The sequence below is a fragment of the Melanostigma gelatinosum genome (genome assembly GCF_949748355.1).
Source record: "Melanostigma gelatinosum genome assembly, chromosome: 11".
Lineage (NCBI taxonomy): Eukaryota > Metazoa > Chordata > Actinopteri > Perciformes > Zoarcidae > Melanostigma > Melanostigma gelatinosum.
The window spans coordinates 9,801,529-9,824,299 of record NC_136644.1 but is presented as its reverse complement, the minus strand read 5'-3'; the positions used below and the strand labels follow the sequence as shown (position 1 = coordinate 9,824,299).

General features: G+C 40.7%; 1 protein-coding gene across 2 annotated transcripts in view; it reads left to right on the top strand.

Moving 5' to 3' along the window:
• LOC306784692 (glycine receptor subunit alpha-3-like) overlaps positions 1–21,588 on the top strand; it is a gene marked incomplete at both ends in the record, with an annotated part of 48,114 nt that extends 26,526 nt beyond the window's left edge. For both annotated transcript variants that reach the window (XM_079278780.1, XM_079278779.1), the window contains 8 exons: positions 457–524; positions 6,096–6,319; positions 7,086–7,168; positions 8,530–8,667; positions 9,262–9,476; positions 19,407–19,556; positions 20,509–20,637; positions 21,259–21,588. In XM_079278780.1, coding sequence (XP_079134906.1) covers positions 457–524; positions 6,096–6,319; positions 7,086–7,168; positions 8,530–8,667; positions 9,262–9,476; positions 19,407–19,556; positions 20,509–20,637; positions 21,259–21,588 — 1,337 coding nt within the window. The remainder of the gene's footprint in view (positions 1–456; positions 525–6,095; positions 6,320–7,085; positions 7,169–8,529; positions 8,668–9,261; positions 9,477–19,406; positions 19,557–20,508; positions 20,638–21,258) is intronic.
• Between the last annotated feature and the right edge of the window lie 1,183 nt (positions 21,589–22,771).

Genomic DNA, 22,771 nt, shown 5'->3' with positions numbered 1-22,771 from the left:
TCAGCTTTAAGCAGATGCGACCCTCCCCCACCCCAGTCACCTCCAGTCAGCATCACAGTCAGGCTCCTGATTCATCATCAGAGTGCAGCAACTCCTTTCACCACCACCAGTGTCTGGACTCCAGGGGGGATTAGGCCTTTTGGACCTCAGTATCCCTACCCTCGGTGATAGTACTTCAGGATGGAGTCCAATCGCCAAAGACTTTGCACTTTTCATATTTGATGCATGTATAATAAATCATTAAATTATAAAAACAAGTCTCTCCTGATTGAAATGTGTTTACGAAGCATGTTCTTCCCCTGGGGCCTTGTAGCTACTGTACCTCATATTCACTCCATATTTTTAGGGAGGCTTTCGTTACATGTGTTGGTACCCTTTAAACCAACCGTGCTACAATTGTATTATTTATATTATGTCCATCTACTGTAATCATTGTATCCATCTTTCACTCTGCAGGTCCTCCAGTGAATGTTTCCTGTAACATTTTCATCAACAGCTTTGGGTCCATTGCTGAAACCACCATGGTAAGTAAAATTGATGCTGCATGAAACAGTTAGCGTAAAGGTTAAATTAGCATGAAGTCACAGACAAAGTTCACACAAATGTTTTACATTTACCTTGTTCCATCAGGGGGGATTCTTAAAACAATATTTAAATATATATGAGTGCTGGGCAACGATTATCATTTTTAATCGCGATTAATCGCATTGTTATGGCAAAGTTCAATAATGAATTCAAAAGTAGTGTATTGCGCACTTTTATTTCAAAAGTACTGCTATATGAACAAAAGGTCGATAACATTTGGTTTGCAAACACTTTAAACAAATCAGGTTCTTTTTAACAGCAGTATTCTCTTTACACAGTAGCAGTTCTATCGCTTCACTATCTGTGCTCAGTGTGCGACTGTATGTGAAACGTTCCACTGCTGTGAAACATTCCACTGCTGTGAAACAGGAATAAAAATGTTTCAGCACGTTTCAGCAAAAATGTCTGTCTTCATGACAGTCAGAGCATGTGAATGCAGCTCTACTGTTCATCAACATAATGCTGTAACTCAGAGGTAATTATGGTTACCCAGCGATCAAAGAATAGACACTTTACCCACAATTTAAGTGTATTTTCCCTTTAACTCACGAGATGCAGCATGTTTTATACTTAATGTGAATATAATTCATACTTTGTTGGCATCGTATTCTGAAAACCGGATGTTCGTCTGAAGAAACCGGATGTTCGTCTCACGTTAATCTTTCTGCTAACAAAGTCCTTCGCTCGCTCCCCATCCGTGCCGTTTCAATGCGTTTACCGTGAATTTCAGCACATAGGTGCACTAAAGTGTAAGTGTCTGCTTCGATTGAGTGAAAGATGGCATTATTCAGTACGTTTCTGTGTGTCTGAAATGATAGAACACATTTGTGATGCTTTGCTACTCTCCAACACCACTTCACTTTCTGTCGTAGTCCGTCTTTTGCGTAATTAGCTAGCAGAGCAGAACTGGTTGGTTGGATGATTGAATGATTGGATGATTGAAGCGACAAAGTCTAAGTGCTGTCTGCACCACTGGGAGTTGTTCTGACGGATATGCCATTTGTACGTGCGTGTGTGTTTCTGGTGTGTTTGCCTGCCAAGCACGAACTGTCATGACAAATTACGGAATTTACAATATTTCAGTGGGCCTATATGTATGTTTGAGCCAACTTTGTGTGATTTGTTTTGTCTGTTTGTAGTATATAACTTGGGGAATTATGATATCTATTTTTTTTTTTTTTCAAGCATATCAGGCATGTGTTAAAGGTCCTACTCTGAGAGCGGGGAGCACTTAGAGATGTGTATGACCATATGTTACATTAGGACTAAGACCTTACTCTCTTCTCACCATCTGTCTTTTCATCTACCCACTCCTCACTTCCTATTAAGAGACAAGAGAGTGCCATGCAGTAAGCCTAAACACATACATAACATAGTTCAAATAGGTTTTAGTGACATGACAGGAAGTATTACTTTAGCCAGATATAATTTCACGCATAATATTTACAAGTAGGATGTAAATAATGGATGGATGGACAGACCGATAAATAGTGTCTTTTACGTCCTAGACAGTTGGCTTTGTTGCTGTCAGTATGGATAATAATAATGTCCGCCGGGTGTGTCAGCGACGACCACTGCTGTATTGTGTGATCGAATAAATACCACCCACAATTGGCTAACCCCCTTGTAGACACTAAAGGGATTAAGGCGTCGCAAAAGACACTTCATTCAAATAAAAAAACAAGCTGTGATGTATACAGGCTTTAGGCTCTCGTCGTTTAAGACGCATCATACAATCTTGCCAACAACAAAATTAAACTCACCAAGCTTTCTGACGCAACTAATAGGCTGTAAGCGTTGTAAAATACACTTCATTCAAACTCAAAAACAAGCAGAGGTTTATGCAACCAGTCCGCACGGAATTATCGTTCCGTGAGCGGTTAGCGTTTCGCCAAACATACTGTCCAAAACAAAAAGAAAGTGAGCCTTTCTCTGTTTGCCTCTTGTTTATTGACCCCCTGCCTGTGTTTGGAATTAAACTTTGGATTTTGGACCATACTTGTGTGTATGTAGTAGTGGAGTTCTTCCTGTTCTGAGCCCAGATATCATAACCCAGGTGGTAATAAGAGAATATTTGTAATAAATAACATTGTGATGTCGTGCAGTTTAGTCACCTAAATGTATTCTAATCCCTCTTGTTTTCAGAGCTTATCTCAACCATACACTATCTGAAGTTTTTTTTTCAACGAACAATTGAATGATTTATCATAATAACAATAACAATTATATAATGCTTATTATTTTGTAACACGGTTTTCCCTTCTTTGTTTTACCATTACATCACTAAAAGGGAGGAGCAAGTGAGACAGGAGGAAATCATGCCCAGTGTTGCACATGCTCACACACAGGGCTTAAAGCCAGGTTGGCTTATTCTGGTCTTTACACGCTTTCTATGTTAAACAGATTAACTACTGTAAGACTTTTTTTTTTCATTTGTTCACTCAATCTCTCCATCCCTCCTAATCCATTCTCCATGTGTGTGCCAGCAGGGTTTAGTTTATCTGGCTGCACAGGGAGGCATGCTAATGCCACAGGTTTGTCCGCATTAATAAAACAGTTCAAATTTGTGCTAGATTTTCATTTAGCTGTTTTCTTGTTAGCAGTGCACTTGCATCTGGTTGGTTGTGATGGTTGTTCGTTGCATTATTTATTTATTTTGACTTTGACTGTTGATAACTGAATAGCTGCAACGTATCCTCATACGTTGACTTGTAAAGTTACTCCTCATTTATCACGGGTATTCCCATGAAAGCTAGCAACACATGTCAATTTCCGTTTGTTAAATGCTTACAATCTTTTCAAAATAAACTTTCAGGAAAATCAGTTCGTAAAAGTTTAGGAATAGATCGTTGTTTGGGTTAAAATAACCACGGAAGTGCCGTCAATGAAGACAAACATGAACGTTCTTGTTTCACACGGGCAACAAACTGCCAGTCTGCTGGCTGAAAGATCACTGGTTGTTGGACCCGTCCAATTCCGAAAAATATCTACAAAATACGGCGCATTATTTTTCATAGGTAATGCTACGAATGCTGGATGAGAGCAGCCTGATAGCTGAAGGACTCTCTACCTGCCAACAGAAATCACATCTTTAGACATTCAGGGTAACCCCAGGCAGGCAGTGAATCACTGTGAAGTGAATTGCATTTCCAGCTCGGATTAGGTTTCTGCATCAGTGAATACTGAAATGTAATGAATCTGTCGCATGATTCCTATGCAGCAATTATAATTACATGTTTGTTCTCTTAAGAATTAGGCAACCTATTGCGTAAAAAGTAATGAAAAAACAGAATTAACAGTTAGATATACGTATATGATAATGATAATGCATTATGTAATTTGCTAAACTGCTTCTTAAAGGTACTTTTGTTGCACCATGAGTGCAGGGAAAACCTGGCTCATGTAGGCCTATAGTTAGTATGACTGTCACACCTCAATCAAATTTCCACCTTGTTTATTAATTTCTTGAGCCACATCTGTGTTCATCGTGCAATGGCTTTAGCTCTGTTGGAGGTGTGGTGAAGTGGAAGAGTAAGGCACTTCCAGTCAATGAGCATAGTCAGCAGATATGCCATACTGTCTATAGTGGGAGCAGACCACAGTGGGTGGGTAAGGAGATGTAAGCCTGGAGAGTATGGCCCACAATGGGCAACGCGCCTGTTGCACCACCCTCCTGAGACAAAGCCTCACAGAGCTAAGGAACGGTTCAGGATTGGGCTGCCATCATCTGAGTCACTTTTGCACACCACATTGCCATGCGGCGACCTGGGGTTACCAGAATGATCGACAACTGCTCCCACCTCGCGGGAAACCGTGGCTCAGAGGTAAAGCGGGTTGTCCTTCATTCAGAAGATCGGAGGTTTTGGTCTCTGATGTGTCTATGGGCAAGACACTTTTTGACACAAATTGCTCCCGTAAGCTGTAGCTACGGCGTGTGAGTGTTGCTTGATAGGTTAGTCCTGATGGGCAGGTGCCACCTTGCATGGTAGCCTCTGCCATCAGTGTATGAATGGGTTTAGATGTGTTGATGACATTAAAGCGCTTTGAGTGGTGGTCGGAAGACTAGAAAGACGCTATACAAGTCCATCTGGCTGGCAATACAGGGATTCGAAACAGGTCTGAAATCTCCTGATTTCTTGGGAACCTGGAAGTATATAAAATACAACCTTCTCTGGCTGTTGTGAGTGGGTCTGTTTTGTAACAGATACTGGATCTCTGTTGAGAGGTAATCCATTTCCTGGTGGCTTGAAAGAGATTCAGCAGACATCACAGCACTGAGTCCAATCCCTCCTTCCCGCGTGCAGATCGGTGGAGAACATGAATATGGCTAAACCGTAGATGAGGTTAGTGAACGCATCAGCTCGCCTGTAAACGCAGCAGCTGACATTGATTATTTTCAGTGGTTTGACTTGATGTATGAGAGTCAGTATGTTGTTTTATTCTATTGATCAGGTTTAGGATGTTGAGCAGCGAAGTGTGCTGCCTTATTTACTGAGTGGTCCGCATGTATTTGAGTAGGGACGTTCTGATTGTCCGGCTGCACTTTATCAGTGGACATGTGTACACATTTGTGTGCAATATGTAAAATTGAAACTTGAAAATTGAAAGTGTAGCTTTATATAAATATATTTACTTTTGGTAACCTGCTTAAGGAAATAGCTTGTACTGTTTAAGGTTTGGCAATGTGATGGTGCGCCGGTAGAAATGCTTCCACCAGCAGAGATTTGGCAATACCGTTTCCACCGCGGTAGAAAGTATTGTGAGATCTTGCAAATCCAGCTCCCTCGCAAAGTAATGTGATTTGATTAGACATGAAGGCTGGTGGGTCACATGTGGGTGAGAGTTTTGAAGCCGATAGATAGTGCATGCGCAGAATTGCAAGCATCCCTCCGGGCCACCCGGACCATCTTTTAGCATCAAGAGACATAGAGGACCAAAGTAAAGTCGTGAATACAGAACAGTAGGAGGCTTCTCGTCCAACCCAAGATGACAAAAAACTCTGGTTACATGATTATCAGAGCATTTAGTCAACTTTTTTAAATTAAAGATAATCAAATCCTGCAGAATTGTTTCTGTTGGTATACTCTAAAATACTAATTTGTGTGGATTTTATGTTGTATTAACTTCTGGCTGTCAGACTGGTGTTTATTTGCACCGGTAACCTTACAACCTGTGACACTTGAAATGATTGAACTCAGGAACCTCAAAGCTTCCATTTTGAAAGAATTATAGTTTTACTGTTTGGAGTTTTTGAAGTGTTATTTTTGTTTGTATTAAAGTTCCAAATAAAAGAAGAAAATTAATCAAATGTGATGAAGTATGGTATAGTTATTTCAAACGATTATTTTTAAATAAATTTACAGAAGAACTTTTGTATCGTAGTAGAAAATCGACCATGGTACCTGGAATGAGCTGCTCATAATACTGGTTTGTTTGGGGAGGTCAACCACTTTCTTCAGCTTCCTCTAAATGTCCCTGTGAGTAATGCATGTTATTATTTGTGTTTGTAGGACTACCGTGTAAATATCTTCCTCCGTCAGCAGTGGAACGACCCCAGACTCGCCTATTCTGAATACCCAGATGATTCTCTGGACTTGGACCCCTCTATGTTAGACTCCATCTGGAAACCGGACCTGTTCTTTGCCAATGAGAAGGGGGCCCACTTTCACGAAGTCACTACAGACAACAAACTGCTCAGGATATTTAAGAATGGGAATGTTTTGTACTCTATAAGGTAAGTGTGGGACAGGCCCTGCTTGGGAAAATACTTTTAGTATTTTAATGGCACACAGTGCACCCACAGCGCAAGATGACATTAGGACGAATTCATTATCATCATACGTACCCTTTAAGATAGTGCACCATTCTTTTTACACTGAAGAATGAAGAATTTCTTTGAACACAACATGTTTTCTAGTTTTATATCTTCTGATATCATTTTTTTTGATTTGCAGTGCATGAACCAACAGAATGCTTACTCCCAACATAATACACACTGAACAGTACAACCCAAAATAATGTGGGTTGTATAATCTCAACTACTAAAATTATATTTTTTAAGTTCTGTTCAGATCCAAATAAAAAGTAACTTAATTTCCAAGTGCAGAACAAAAAATGTTTTCTGAAAATCCTCCATTTTACAGCTGCATTCACAGCTCTGGCACTTTAAACACGAGATGCTGATAGAAGTTCTGTATTGCTGCATGCAAGTTTCTATGTACAGTATGTCTTTAATATGTTTGCCAACCTTCTGGTTGTACTCTGTACAGTGGATGTGATAGACAGCAAGAGAAAAAATGTCAGTTGTGTACCCTAGATATTGCCGAGATTCCATGCTACTTTGGAGCCTCAAAGATATCCGACTTAGTGCCGCATTAATATAAAATATGCAAAGAGTGCTTTGATTCTGTACATCTGTACGACATTAATGTTTGACATTAAACCATGTCACTCTTTGTGACTCCCTAGTAACTTGTTCTCTCCTCCGTCTTTGCTTTCAGATTAACATTAACTCTCTCATGTCCCATGGATCTTAAAAACTTCCCTATGGATAGTCAGACCTGTATCATGCAGCTGGAGAGCTGTAAGTACAGTACAAACACACACACACACACACACACACACACACACGCACACATACACGTTTGTAGTTCTATACTTGTGAGGACTCTTGTTGACATTATACATTCCCTAGCCTGGGCGCTGGGTAATTGTGGAGCAACATATGCAGCAAGGAATCTGACATTTGGAACACTTGTGAACACGTGGTGAAATGTAGGTCAAATGAGTGGCAGAAGTCATTTCTGCCATTTGCTGGGCCAGCATTTGGCAGATGTCAGAAAATGTGTCAGTCGGTAGCATTTTCACACTCCTTCGTTTTAGTTGCTCTAAAATTCCGAAGTAGTGTGGATGCTAGGCGTAAACAATGCAAAAATATGCGTTTCAAAACGGAAACGTAGAAGAGTGGATGCAGCCTCGGGCTGAGTCCAGCTACTTTAAGTCCAGCTACTTTACGAAGGAAGCTCATTTCGGCCGATATATCCGTGATCTCATTCTTTCAATCACGACCCAAAGCTCATGACCATAGGTGAGGCTCAGCTCTGTCTTCACTACAACGGCCCGATACAAGCCCCACATCACTGCTGACGCCACACCGGACCGCCTTTCCATCTCACACTCCAGTTTACTGTCACCTGTGAACAAGACCCAGAGATCCTTGAACTCTCTCACTTGGGACACAGACTCACTTCCAACCGAGAACCGTGGCCTCAGAGTTGGAGGTACTGACTCTCATTTTGACCACGACCCACTCGGCTGCAAACGGTCCCAGTGCGTGCTGAAGGTCATGGTCTGACGGAAAGAACAGAACTACATCATCTGCAAAGAGCATAGATGCAATTCTGATGTCCCCAATCCGGACACTCTCCTCCCCCACGGCTGCATCTTTAGTTCCTGTCCATGTAAATCACAAAGAGTATAGATTATTATTAAGGGACTACCCTGGCAGGACAGTGAGGAACACCTCCTGGAAACACATGTTTGAATACTTGAGACAACACGTAAATGAGAATAATATTGAATGATCGTATTACATTGAAATTGTTCTCAGTGCAGTACGGTCCGGGGACTATACTTTTACTGAAGTGCTGTGCTTGAATACATTGTTATTGTACCTGTACTTATCTTGAGCTTTTCCATTTATTGCTACTTTATACAGTAGTTAGTACAGTGACATTACAGATTAAATGTTACAAAAAAAACCTTCATGCTCCTTACAAACTGGATGATGGATTGCTGCACTTACAAGTATAAAGTAATTCATCTCCTCCTAAAACATGAATGTTCTGCTGACACATTAATGCATCTCTTCTCCATGACCTATATTTTGCACAATGTTTTATCGATTGTGAAAATGAAATTATCCTGTGGTTCGCTTTTTTTCAGTTGGCTACACCATGAATGACCTGATCTTTGAGTGGCAGGAGAATGGATCAGTGCAAATGGCCGAAGGCCTCACACTGCCACAGTTTCTTCTAAAAGATGAGTCAGATCTCAGATGCTGCACCAAGCACTACAACACAGGTAACGGACACACCGTAAGCTTCGTGACACAGGCACTGTAACATGCACGCGGGTTGAAACGGTTGCCACATTTCATCAATCCTGTGCCGCATGAATCAAGTCAAGAAAAAAAAGAAATCGGCTGGAAGATGGGGGAAACAAACAATAACATTATTAACATGAACATTGGTGACAACATCCCTCCAGACTGATATTGTCTTTCCATTAAAAGAGATATATGGCATTCAGAGCATTAAAATAGCAGCAAACAACTATTTACAAGGTAAAGATAGTGGAGTAATGGTTACCTGAGCAGAGAGCGATGTTGCTCTCCCTCTGCGTGTGTTGTTAGGCCGAGCTTCTTCTTGCTTTGTTGACAAAAACCAGACCGGCCATGTGTGCTTTCAGTGCATGTTTGTACATGTGAGCATGCCCCACTGGCTGGCTTGAAGCTTTGGTGAAGCAGGGTTGAAGCACAGGTAGATCCAGCCAACAGTGCCTTTTGAGATCATCACTGTGCCCCATCTTTGTTGCTGATAATCCGCACTTCAGAAATGTACCCTGTAATTATAAATATGAAAATATTATTTGAAGCGTGTCTCCGCTTTGTTGCAGGTAAATTTACTTGTATTGAAGTGCGGTTCCACCTGGAGCGTCAGATGGGCTACTACCTGATCCAGGTGTACATCCCTTCTCTGCTCATTGTCATTCTGTCCTGGGTCTCCTTCTGGATCAACATGGATGCTGCCCCAGCCAGAGTGGCACTGGGCATCACCACTGTCCTCACAATGACAACACAGAGTTCAGGTTCCCGCACTTCACTGCCCAAGGTCTTTTTTATTATTATTTTTAAACATTTGTATCTTTTAAATGTTAACTTTATTGAATCAGGAAGCCTCCTGAGATAGACAACTATTTTCAGAGGGAGACCTGGCCAAGATGGCACACCAGTTACAATTTAAATAGAAATAAACACAAATGTAACAAAGTGTATTTTATTTTCCATCTGAATCAATGTATCGTTATATTGTAGGCAATGTTCCCTCTAATTTTTCATGTGTCTGGGCTAGGGCTGGGCGATATGGCCTAAAAAAAAAATCTCCGATTTTTTTACAAAAAATCCGATTCACGATTTAAATCGATTTTTTTCCCCCAAAATTTTTTGCAGATGACAGAAGCTGTTGAAAACAATTTTTTCTTTTATTTTGTGATGATTTTCCCAAGTAGGTTGATAAAAATAAAGTGCAAACAAAACCTGAACATTGTAGAAAGGTGCCTGTAGTATACAAAAAGTATTTGGTCACTCTTTTGTTTGCCTGAATCATTTAAATATAAAATTAAATTAAACATAACATTAAATGGCATTAAATAGTAGCCTTCCATTGTAAACAACTGTGCAAATGTAACTTTTTACAGTAAGCTTTTCAAACTGAATACACTGATACAAACACAGCATGAAATAAAATGTATATGACCCTTTAACATTCACATTTTCAAAAGTGCAACATCTGATCTAACATCAACATAACATATTTTGCACAGTAAATAAGTGCATGTAAACAAAATCAAGTGCATTCACAACATAACCAACAGTATTAAACAGTAGTGCATGTTTTTTCTAAATATTTTTTGCCAGGAAGACAAGCCTGTCTACTACCTCTGGCTTCAGGCATGCACGGTGGCATGTAACAATGCCCCCCCACACACTGAAAAGCCTCTCAGAGGGGGCACTTGTAGCTGGCACAGAGAGGTATTTCTTTGCTAAAGTACTTAGCCTTGGAAAGTTAAGTTGGTGACGCTTCCACCAGTCAAGTGGATCGGTGTCTGGGTCAACCTGCTGGACCACAGGTCAGTTGTTGCGGAGTAGAATGACATCCCCTCCAGCTCCGCAGAGATCCTTTGGCGTGTACTATTGTACAGCCGAGGCAAGGCAACGTCAGAAAAATGTTTACGGCTTGGTAGCACGTACCTGGGGTCCAAAGCTTTGAGACGGTGAATAAACCCCGGCTTTTCCACGGTGTATATGGGCACCATATCTTTTGCGATATACATCGCGACTGCATCCGTGATGGCTTTCCACCGTGTGGAAAGCAGTGAAGCTGCTGGCCGCCATTGTTTTAGTTTGTAAACAATGCGCGCGCACTCTACTACGGGAAAAAGGGGTGGGGGCGATTTTCTCGATTTTCAATAAAACACATCGCCTTAAAGCACACATTCGAATTAATCGATTAAATCGATTTATCGCCCAGCCCTAGTCTGGGCATACACACAAGCTCCCTGAGCACACTGAGGACCACTGTGAGCAACATCAGATGTGCACGCTGTGGCCACACACCAGTATCACACCTGTTCAAAACCTTGGATCATAGCAAGTTACATGGCTTATTAAAAGAATCAAATTACAGCCGCAATTTTCACTAGTTTACTTTTAATATAAGTGATTTGACAAACTTTAAAGGAAAAAGACAAAAATCTTGTTGTTCATGAGATGTGTAGTATGTTTTATGTGAGAGTCCTGCTTGGCCATGGGAAGAGTCTTGCTTTGGCCTGTGTGAGGTCCTGTTGTGGCCTGTGTGAGGGTCCTGTTCTGGAAGAAATGATACATATACACCTTTCAGACATAACATTTTGTTCACATTAAAACATTCACATTTTGCACAATGACGTGTGCTGTAGCTTGTGATACAGTGTAAATTCCTGTAACTCTGTCTGTAAAATATGTAATTACTCAGTTTTTTATTATCATTTCTACTCCCCATAAATTATCTAGTAGTAACATAATTTAATGATTAATATCCAGTGGTGTATAAAGTACTCAAAAGCTATACTTGAGTAAAAGTAAAGATACCTTACTGGAAAACTACTCAAGTAAAAGTAAAAAGTCACCTCTTAGAATACTACTTGAGTAAAAGTCTTAAAGTATCTGATATTTATTGTACTTAAGTACAAAAGTACTTAAGTATCAAAAGTAATTTTCTGATATTAAATGTACATCATAACCTGAACATTAAATGAACATCATAACCTGTTCATTGAAAGTAAAAGTACAAGTAAATGCTGTTAATAAAAAAGCAAAGGGTTAGAATTGTGAGAATTATGAAGTTTATTCTTTTAAGTGCTGTGGCACCATGACCAAGGACATGGAGCTGTGTTGAACATAATTGGGTTGGCTGTGATCCATCCAGGAGCAACAATGTTAAACATAATATATTGTACATAAGTATACTTTTGCATCTACTATGAACTTATCATCATAATTCTCCGTAAAGCAATATGACACTATGAAGGAGTTGTAACAGTGCGTTTATAAGTCTGCTCATTAGACTAGAGGATATAGAGGACAAATGCATAATATTATGTTCAGCAAAACATATCCACTTGATGCATCAGGTCAGTGTTTAGAGAAAGGACACCTGCCTTGTAAACTCCTATGGGCCTGATTTGAATACAAAGGTTTTGCTCAAGCTGAATCTGCAATTGGGCGACTGCTGCCATCATAACTCCATCTGATCATCCACAACATGACTCAAATATCAAAACATGATCAATACTAAAGTAACAACCCAGTCATTACTTGAAACTGAAACATGTCCTGTTCATCTTCAAAATAAGTTGGTTTTCAAAATTGCGAGAATTCCGTCTCGCTCATCATGGGCTGAAGACTAGTCCTGCGATGCTAAATATTCTTTCACAGGCCGCTGAGGCAGGTAGAGGTGTGTTCAGCGTCACAGACAGCTTGCACACAGCTGCGAAGGATTCCCCGAATGCTGCGCTCTCGCGGCTCCTGTCAATCCGTGTATATAGCTATAGCTAACGTTAGCCAACTAGTGCTGCACAACTGTCAACACTTCCTCAGCTCACTAACTCGCTAGCGATCCACTGGTGTTGGTCTTCGTCACCACCGTCGTTTGTTGCGGGAGTAGCAGGTGCTTCCATTTCTGCTTCCATCATGAAATCAGTCATCGTAGAGTGGAATTATACTCAGGTAGTCGCCCGCTAGCTATAGCATGTAGCATCCTGGGAATCACTGGGAATCAACACACCGCGGCTTTGAGAGCACTTGTTTGCAATTGTGCATTAACGTGACTGACCAATGATTTAACTTGCTGCTAGGACCACTGATTCAACAAACCTGCTTGCTTGCAGTCTGTGTTCCACCACAGTCCCCGACGCTGCTCTCATGATTCATTTTGTTTCTAAAGATAGATTTGATTTTGTAGCGAGTAACGAAGGTTTCAGGGGAAATGTATCGGAGTAAAAGTACCGGTTTTCTTTGCAAAATGTAGTGAAGTAAAAGTAAAAGTAAACATAAATATAAGTAGTAAAGTAAAGTACAGATACCCAAAAAAACTACTTAAGTACAGTAACGAAGTATTTCTACTTCGTTACTATACACCACTGTTAATATCCATAAGTAAAAAATCTTAATAAATGTCACTAGAATATGCACAAATCTGACTTAAATTTTACCTTATTTTTCACGTCTGTCCTTCTCACTTCTCCAATGGTTGTACACTTTGTCCAGGTTGATGGCTTCGTCTGCTTCTTGCTTTGACTTTATGTCGCTGCCCGTTCGTTTCGCCATGATAAGGGGGGATAAGGGGCATTTGCGTCTCGTAACTCCGCCGCACTATTGATAGCTAGCTAACCTGCACGGCGCGAATGGGCAGGGCAATAGTGTCAATGCTATGATTGGCTGCGTAGCGTAAGTGAACCGAATCGTATCATTGGCTGGACACCTGTCACTCACTGAGTTACGTTGCAAAATAGTACAGAAAACAAAATTATTATTATTATTATTATTGGTTTAATTGATTAGATAAGATTAGGACTAATATTAGATATTAATTAATACGTTTATGTTGAATTTTATTTTATGCGCTGCATAGATTTTCTTGTGCGCTGAGAATGTGCGAGCAGTGCGCGATTGCTCAAGCGCGCAGCTTAGAGGGAACATTGATTGTAGGTGCCCCGATCCCAACACATGCAGGTTAGATGAATTAGAGCACATGTGTCAAACTCAAGGCCCGCGGGCCGAATCCGGCCCGCCACGTCATTTTATGTGGCCCGCGAATCCGCCAGCAAAAACAAAACAAAAAACTTTTTTTGTTTTTGTTTTTTTAAATATTAAAAGTTAGACTTCAAAATAAAAGTATCCCCAAGGTCGAAATTATGAGATAGAAAGTTGAAATGATGAGATAGCATGTTGTCTGTGTACCGACATTAAAACTATCACAACAGGTGGACAGGAGAGGCAACAGCCCGTAAAGCGGTTTTCCAACGATTGAAAAAGATCGACAAATAATCCCAAAATGTCCACGAAGAGAAAAATTGATGCAGAGGGAAGAAAATGTAATGAAAGATGGGAAAGCGAATACATGTTTGTGCTTCAAGGAGAACAACGGGTCTGTCTTCTGTGTTATGAGGCGTGTCGGTGATGAAGGATACAATTCACGTCGGCATTTTGACACCAAACACGGAGCTAAATTTAGCCTCCAAGAAAAACATCAAACTGTCCAAGAATTAAAAGGCAGACTGCAATCACAGCAGAATATATTTACACAGCTACAGCCCAGTGCATGCTAAAGGTATGTGAGCAGAGCTCCGACCAGATACAGACTTTTACAAACGTCAGTTTGTGAAGAAACACCATCGCAGACCGAGTTCATGAACTAGCAGCAATCTAACAACACAGCTAGCTAAGAGACGAGCAGGTACTTGTGTTTCTAATGAACTGTTGATGAAAGCACAGACAACACGGATACAGAGCATCTGCCATGTTTATCAGACCTGACTCTCAGTGAGGAGCTCTTGGATGTAGCTGCCATGCACAGGACGACGACAGGGAGGAACATTAGTGATGCAACGAGGTGACACAAACAGCTTTGAACAAAGTTAATGTCATAACTTGTGTTTGATATTTGTCTTTGTTATTTTCTTTAATAGTTTGATCTTTGATAGAGAAATGTGCGTTTCTTAACCCTCAATTAAAATGATTTATGTTATAATAACAGAAATGTGTTTAAATATCATTTTTCATTTATATAACTGCATGTACAATATGTTTACACTTGAATAAACAAGAATCAAATGCAGAGAGAGTTATTTAACAATATGTTAGGGAGAAGTTAGTTATACATTCGTACAGTTACAACCGGCCCTTTGAGGGCGACCGTGATGCTGATGTGGCCCAGCGTGAAGATGAGTTTGACAGCCCTGAATTAGAGGCTCTTAACTTGCAATGTGAATGTGAGTATGAATGGTTGTCTGTCTGTATTTGTCTGTCTTGTGACAGCTGGTTCTCTCGGCCAGTTTACAGTACAGGGTTGCTCTCCCTCTAGCACAGGGTAAGATAGGATGGATATTACTTGGCATTGGATGGTACTAACATGCTCAAGCGACAATTTAGAATGTATTGTAATTGTTCCTGTCCTTCAATAACACACACAAATCTGTATGTGAATGAAGAGAGAAAGAAAGAGGAGAGTTGTCAGGGTTCTAATTGGGATCCAAGAACCATAAAGTTCTTGTATTTTTTGTTTTGTTGCTCCTCTTATTTACAATATTTACAACTGCCATCGTGTCCGCTAAAATACACCTCCAGGAATAGCGCCTTTCCGTGAGGGGGCGATGATACACTCATGGACCTCCTTGCCGGCTCAGTCTTTTCCACTCTACTCCCCATTTTGGCCTTGGGGGGGTGACATGGTGACACGATGTCAGCTGCTACTTTCTCAGACCTCATCTCCATATAGGAAATGGGCAGGATTGGAGCAACTTCCGTCAGCTGCAACTTTTAAATCCAGCCATGATGCGTTCAGGGATCTCCGACTCTATTCCATGTCATTGTCCCATTGGCCAGATTTCCCTTTATGGAAGCTCTGGTGGCTCGGAGGTCTGAGACATGACATCACAGCCTTTCTCCGTTGCTGACCCACAGCATTTCCCTCGTCCTCTAACGCAGTTTTACTGCATGGATGAACAGGACACTGAGACCGGGTCTTTTTCTTCAGCTCTTAGGTTAATGCTGGTGAGAAAATGAGTTGATGACTTCTTGACGTTAGTCCTTATCTGATGAATACAGGTTGGCATAAAAACTTCTGGAGATTTTATTTATCCCATTGGGTGAATTTGTGGGTTTCCCTGCTGATTCCTTAATGATGAAGATTTTAGTTTTTTCTTTATTTTGTTCTGTTGATTTGCCAAGTTTTTACCAGATGTGGTGAAGATTTTCTTGTCAATGTCTGTCTATCACGAATTGAGTTTTCGTATTTATAATTGAATTGAATTCGTTCTGGGTTTCCTCTGTTGGGATACTTCGAGTTTGTTGATTTTTAAAACTGCCTTCCCTGTTTCCCACAGAAGGGTTGGTGATGACTGTCAAACTGAGGTTCTTTGAGAAGAGATGTATTGAAGCGCCATCTGGTGATGGGTTTATGTAGACTATTCCTGTTCCATGAAAATATTAGGAGAGCATGGTCGCTAATGATATGATGGATCTTTCAATCTGAAATGTTAGATATATTTGAATTGCTGGTGAGGAAGAAGTCAATCAACTGCTTAATTGTTTCTGCAGACTACAGGTTTATAGTTTAAGAAATATTTTGAGATGGAAGAAAGAAATTATGAAAAAGGATGGGTCATCAGTGTTTGGGCCATGAACATCACAGATTGTGACTGGACTATTGTTGATTGATATGTTTATGATGATAAAACGTCTTTCAGAATCTGTGATGGAGGAGTTTTAGACAAATGAGACTTTTTTGTTGATTAAAATACATACTCCTCTTTATTTAGTGTGATGGTGAGCCGAGGATGAGACGACAATTTGTTGAAGTCTGATTCGGAGACGTGCGTTTCTTGTATCAAACATAAATCTGCTTGATCTGAAATGATTCTAAACTTTATTTCGTTTTGCCTGAGCACCAAGCCAACAGATATTCCAGGTTACGAATTTGAGTGATGACATGTTGATCGGGTTGCTCTAGGCTGAGCATTGATGTTGATAAAGGTGATAACACAAACAAGTACAGGCACACACAAAAAACAGGAGTCAGGTGGTTGCATCCTTATTTTGGTACAACTATAATTTGTCCACTGATATTATTGCTTTTTTTCCTTCGTTCATCATGTGTTTTCGGATTAGAAGTAGTTCTTTGATTTATTTTGGATACTGGTCATTGAGTCGGTGGTCTGTTTCTTTGAGTTGCCTGCCCGATGTTTAACCTGTTCTTTTTGTTTGTAGTGTTCAGATTTAGCGATGATTTGCTGTGGTCGGTTGTTGTTGTTCTTCGGTCCCAGGCGGTGTACGCGGTAGAATGTTATGTTGCTGACGGTCTCTGCGGGTAGTTTGAGCTGTTTGAACATGAATTCCTTGACTGATTTTTCTGGGTTTTCTGTGGCTTGTTCAGGAATGCTGGTGAAAACTAGATTGTCTCTCATAGTGGGTGCTTGTAAGTCCAGAATGGTCTCTTTCAGCATGATGTTTTCGGTGAAGTGGATGGAGTTGTACCTGTGCTAAAGTGTGAGGTCTTTTCTGTGTCGCGTGTAGTCTTCTTGTTTATGATGCAGAGTCGGATGAAGCACTCGTCAGTGTAGTTTTCCAGATGGTCCAGATTGATTGATATTGGAGGCCAGTTTTAAGTGAAAAATAAGGAGATAAAGGGAAAAGGACAAAAGGTTTTATGTCTGATGAGATATGCTTGTTTGCTCAGTAGTCTAGCAGCTGGGAGCAGCCATCTTGGATCTTGCACCGCCTCATGAGAGTTGCGTTAGCAGCAGCATCAACGTGTCCCTCACCCAGCAGTCTCAGTCCCACAGGATGAATCCTTGAGTACCTAACTCGGCAACTGGTTGTTAGACTTCCTTACAAACAGACCCTGTGCAGTTTGGATTGGCAGCCACACCTCCTCCACTCTAGTGTTTAACACCGGAATCTCCCAGGGCTGTGTGCTCAGCCCACTCCTGTTCATGCTGTACACCAATGACCAATGACCCCAAACATGAAGAGAACTCTGCTGTGACATTGCAGTCATCTGCCAGATTACAAACATCAATGAGACTTCATATAGAGAGGGAATCAACAACCTTCGCACTGATGCTCAGAGAACAACCTACTGCTCAACGTCAGTCAAACCAAGGAGCTGATTGTTGATTATTGATGAAAAAGAGGCAAAGACACACAACCCTGTCTACATCAATGGAGCTGAGGTGGAACAAGTGAACAGTTCCTGGGAATCAGCATCACAAATAACCTGACATGGTCCTCAGACATCTCCATCCTGGTGGAGAATGCTCATTAACGGCTTTATTTAAGGAAACTTAAGAAGGCAAAATTCCAGTGCCACGGTCTTGTTAACTTTTACAGAGAAGCAATAGAAAGCATCCTGACTGGAAACATGACAAACTGGCATGGAATATGCACAGCTCAGGACAAAAATGGGTGACGAAAAATACTTATCTTACAAGTATCAGTGATATCGGTGACAAGAGGTGCCTGCAAAGAGCTCAGAGGATATTAAAAGACAACACCACTTAGTCACGTTTCCAGTGATAAGTGTTGCTATGGAGTCGGTCAGCTGTGGCCTATACCTGTGCCCCATTTATGTATTTGTTTAGTATTTAGAACTGTTATCCGTCTGGTTCAAAGGGTCAACTTCCAGGCCTTTGGTGCAGCACATGTATATAAAAATATAGTCGCATATTTGTTTGTGTGTGTGGCAGAATTGATTTATTCCCTCTCCTGAGACCTGAAATCTTTCTGTATTTTTATTGGTGCATGTTAAGCACAAGTATGTGTTGACTACAGACATCATGTATCTGCTAGTGCGTGTGTAAGAAAGAGTCCCTTAGCCTCACTCTGATATCTTGTATGCATGAGAAAAAAATATTTACATAATCATTATCAGCTCACCCATCTCTATCATACATACTGTGTGTGTGTGTGTGTGTGTGTGTGTGTGTGTGTGTGTGTGTGTGTGTGTGTGTGTGTGTGTGTGTGTGTGTGTGTGTGTGTGTGTGTGTGTGTGCGCGTGTCTGTATTTAGAGGTTAGGAGGTTTCTCATGTTTCCAGTGCTGAACAGAACATTGCACTCCAGTATGTAGCACATGTTTGAATCAGTCATTATTTCATAACGAAATGTTGCACCATTTCAACACCACACGCATCAGTGGCACAGCAGTGTGTGTGTGTGTGTGTGTGTGTGTGTGTGTGTGTGTGTGTGTGTGTGTGTGCGCGCGCGCGCGTTTTACTGGTCATGTAGGGACATAAATTTGACTACACAGTCAAACTGTGGGGACTTGCCTCCCTTTTGGGGATAAAATAGGGACGATTGCACTCCCCGATAATGTAAATCATTACTTGATGAAGAGGTGGTTAGGTTTAGGGTGACGTTGAAAGGGCAGTAACTACAACCCTAAAACAATGTCTGTAATGATGACAATGATGAAGAAAATAGGAATACACACATATACATTAGGAGATGTGAAATTAACTTTTTGTGTAAGAATATATTTGACTTACTAAAGTCACCCAGGTTCAAACTAGGGTTGAGATTGGGTTGACCAACTGATTGAGCAACATTGCCCTCCCAAAAGTCTCTAGCGCGGCGTAATCCTAATGTTTACTCGCGGTCAACAAAAACATGTTCCTTGAACCACATCTCATTTGCATTGCAGGATCATCCAGAAAGCCTCTGGTCGGTGAATGTCACCGATTGACACTTTACCTATTGTGTGTGTGTGTGTGTTTGTTTTTCAAGGTCTCTTATGTCAAGGCCATAGACATCTGGATGGCAGTGTGTCTTCTCTTCGTCTTCTCTGCACTGTTGGAGTACGCCGCCGTCAACTTTGTGTCGAGGCAACATAAAGACCTGCTGCGTTTCAGACGGCATCCTAAGAGCAAGAACAAGGTACGGAAAATTCCACAAGCTACTTACTATCCATGCCTGCACACAGATGTGCACGTGCACATGCACACACACACACACACTTTTGTTGTTTGTCTCTCAGCTCTGGTTTAAGGCTGCATGCTTTTAGAGTAATGGCATTGGAAGAGAGAGAGGGGGTGGGGGTGAAAAAGAAAGTCCCGATGCCATTCCTGATGATGCCAAATGTCAAAAGTGTATCTGAGTGTGCATGTTTGAGTCTCCTGAAACACCACATCTCCCTCACTGTATTGGTGCATGATACCACGGCTGTAACGTCATCTATGTGGTTCACAGTTGTATTATTTCTCTGACAGCAGACCATCCAAACAGAGTGTTAGTCTGTTGTCGATTCATGATCTCTGGTACAGAAAAGGATCAACTCTGCATTCATTCATTCAACTCACAAACAGCATTTACTTAAGAGGAAGCTGGAAATCAGAAATGGCTGTATGTCTCAGTCTGGGAGGGTAATTCAGTAAAATAAATAGATATCTTAAACTTGTAGAATCTGAATTGAATTTGAATTAGTGGATAGTATTATTATCTGGCCAAAACCTTTGTACCGCCTCAGTTTAAATTGTTATGAAAACAAATTACCGGTCAATAAGGGAGTTGGCCGGATCCCCCCCAAAATCTCTGATCATCTTTTATCAGATGGATTGTTAGTAGATGAGTAGAGAATGAGATATTACCAAAAAACATGCTTTAAAAATGTAAATTAATTGGTGTTATCTGCTGAGGGAGTTGTTCAGAATTTAGACCAAAATCCCCAAACAAAATGTATTTGGCAGCTTTTAACATTAAACACTTAACATTTAGATTGACTGAATGAATGTGTGTCCCAACCCCTTGTTTCTAGACACTCTTCTTCATTTAGTTTGGTCCTTTTGGTTTCTGTTTGTTGATTACTGGTGTGCATGCTGTCAACTGGTAGATCAGTGGAGGTGGTGTTGATCCAGAGGAGCTAGCTTATTCCCTCCGTCATGTTCATGTTGACAACGGCCTCAAACCAACAGGCCCTCCTTATGGATCTATGACCAACGTCTACACCAGCAACCACAGGGTAATGGCACAGTACATACGCGTGTGTCTGTGCGGGTGTGTGCGCATGTTTGCATGTATTTGTGTTTTACCTGCATGTTCCAACAGTCTGCTGGTTTAGCAAAGGCATGGTCAGGAACACTGGGTGAGGGTTACACAGGTTGGGGGCCACTGGCGTAGGTCATATTGATGCCCTGAACTAGCATGATACGCGAGATTTTAGATTGAGAAATGTCATATCTTGAGTACAGCGTCTCTAAGCATCTCTTTAACATTTAGAGAAAGCTTTGTAAATCTTCCATAATGGTCATTTATGAACCTGTTGAATCGTTTTCATTTGCAGAAGATGCATAATGAATTGTAAAATGATGACATAACGTGGGGCGTTTGCACAGGAAGTAAGTGGTAAAGCGTAATAAGGCAAATTTAAACTTCTGAGTATGCTTAGGTATGAAATTCCTAAAAACATTTCTGCTGCATCCAATCCAAGGCCAATAGTATCTATAAACAAAGCAGCAAATCAGTTTAACCCTTGTTCAGTGCCATGCTCAAGGGCCCATCAGTGGCATGTGTAGTCTGTGAGATAATAATTACGTGCATCTGATCCGTGAGCCCGTCCTCTCTTTCGTTGTCTCTCCAACAGGAAGGGGAAGTGCATGAGAACAGACTGACCTCTACAGCCGCTGTGACCTCCACTCCAAGGAACAGCAAGGGCCGGAAGGGCAGCGCCAACAATACTGTTACTGTACTGAACACCCCAGGAGCCACAGCAAACGCTGCCCAGAAACCACCTGGGGAAGCAGCAGGTGGAGGGCGTAAAAGCATCGAAGAGATGAGGAAGTTATTTATCGACAGAGCCAAAAAGATTGACACTGTGTCGCGGGCCGGCTTCCCTCTGGCCTTTCTCTTCTTCAATATATTCTACTGGGTTCTTTATAAGATACTTCGACGTGAAGATGTACATATGCGATAGAGAAACAAAGTACAGAGATTATTTATTTACAGTACATGCACACGCATCCTTATACCGCTATTCATACCAGGACTTCATTAACGACCTTCATTTCCCTTTTCCTCAACCCTGACCCACTTATAAAACATTCTGAAAGCATAAAGCTCATATCAGTTCTCACAAACAATGAACAAAAACAGAAAATGTAAAGCCAATTCAAAGAGGACAACCTCTGCAGCAGCAGAATGGTGAGACTATTTGTTAAGTATACTGCAGAGTGCTCTGTAAAAGATGAATAAACATACACAGCATATGGATATGTGTCCTATAAATTCAGAATTTATAAGTGGCCCATCTGACTCAAAACCTCAAATATCATCAATGTGATGAGGAATGGAAGAAGTTGAAAATGAGGAAGAGCCCTGGGATCCATGGGAAACACTTCATAATAACCGCAGGCTATGAAGCATTAGTAAATTATGAGTAAATATGAATTCATCATTAATAAAGCATCGGCATTACTACACATACACATCTATAAATATTTAGGTGTTGATTAACAAGCTCATCTTTATTGTTTGATTTTATTTTCCTATGTTATAAACAAAGGATTCCCCATTTCTAAATTAAGTATTATTTCAATCACAAACCAATTATTTTAGAGTTGTCAATAGTTCATTAGATCGTTTATAAAGTGTAAGAAATGTATGCATGCATTTATACATATAATGATTTAGACATGCACTAATGGTTAGGGAGTGTGTTAATATATATTTTAGAAACAATCTAACTACAATTCATGATAATTCAGGTGTAACTAGTCATTAAGTATTTTGTGTGGCCTCATTTAAAGCGAGGACTATCTATGCCTTACAAAGTATTTATAAATGACATTGAAAGGCTGGCAACACCTCAAAACTCACAAAAGTCTCAATCAGTCTTCTATCTTCCTCATGTTATCTACAGAAAAAGCACATAGACGCAATATAAAGTGATAAAAAGCATATAAACATTTATTGAAAAATGTACTGGTAAATACATACCTATCAGCCTTTCATTTATTCATAAAAAACAACATCCACAGATTCTCCTTCAGGAGAACATGGCTGGATATAAAACATGTGTAACTGTACAACTGTGCCGTTGATTTAAAAGGAAAATAAACCTCTGCAATCTCATGTCAAATAAAATGCTGTCAAGGGTC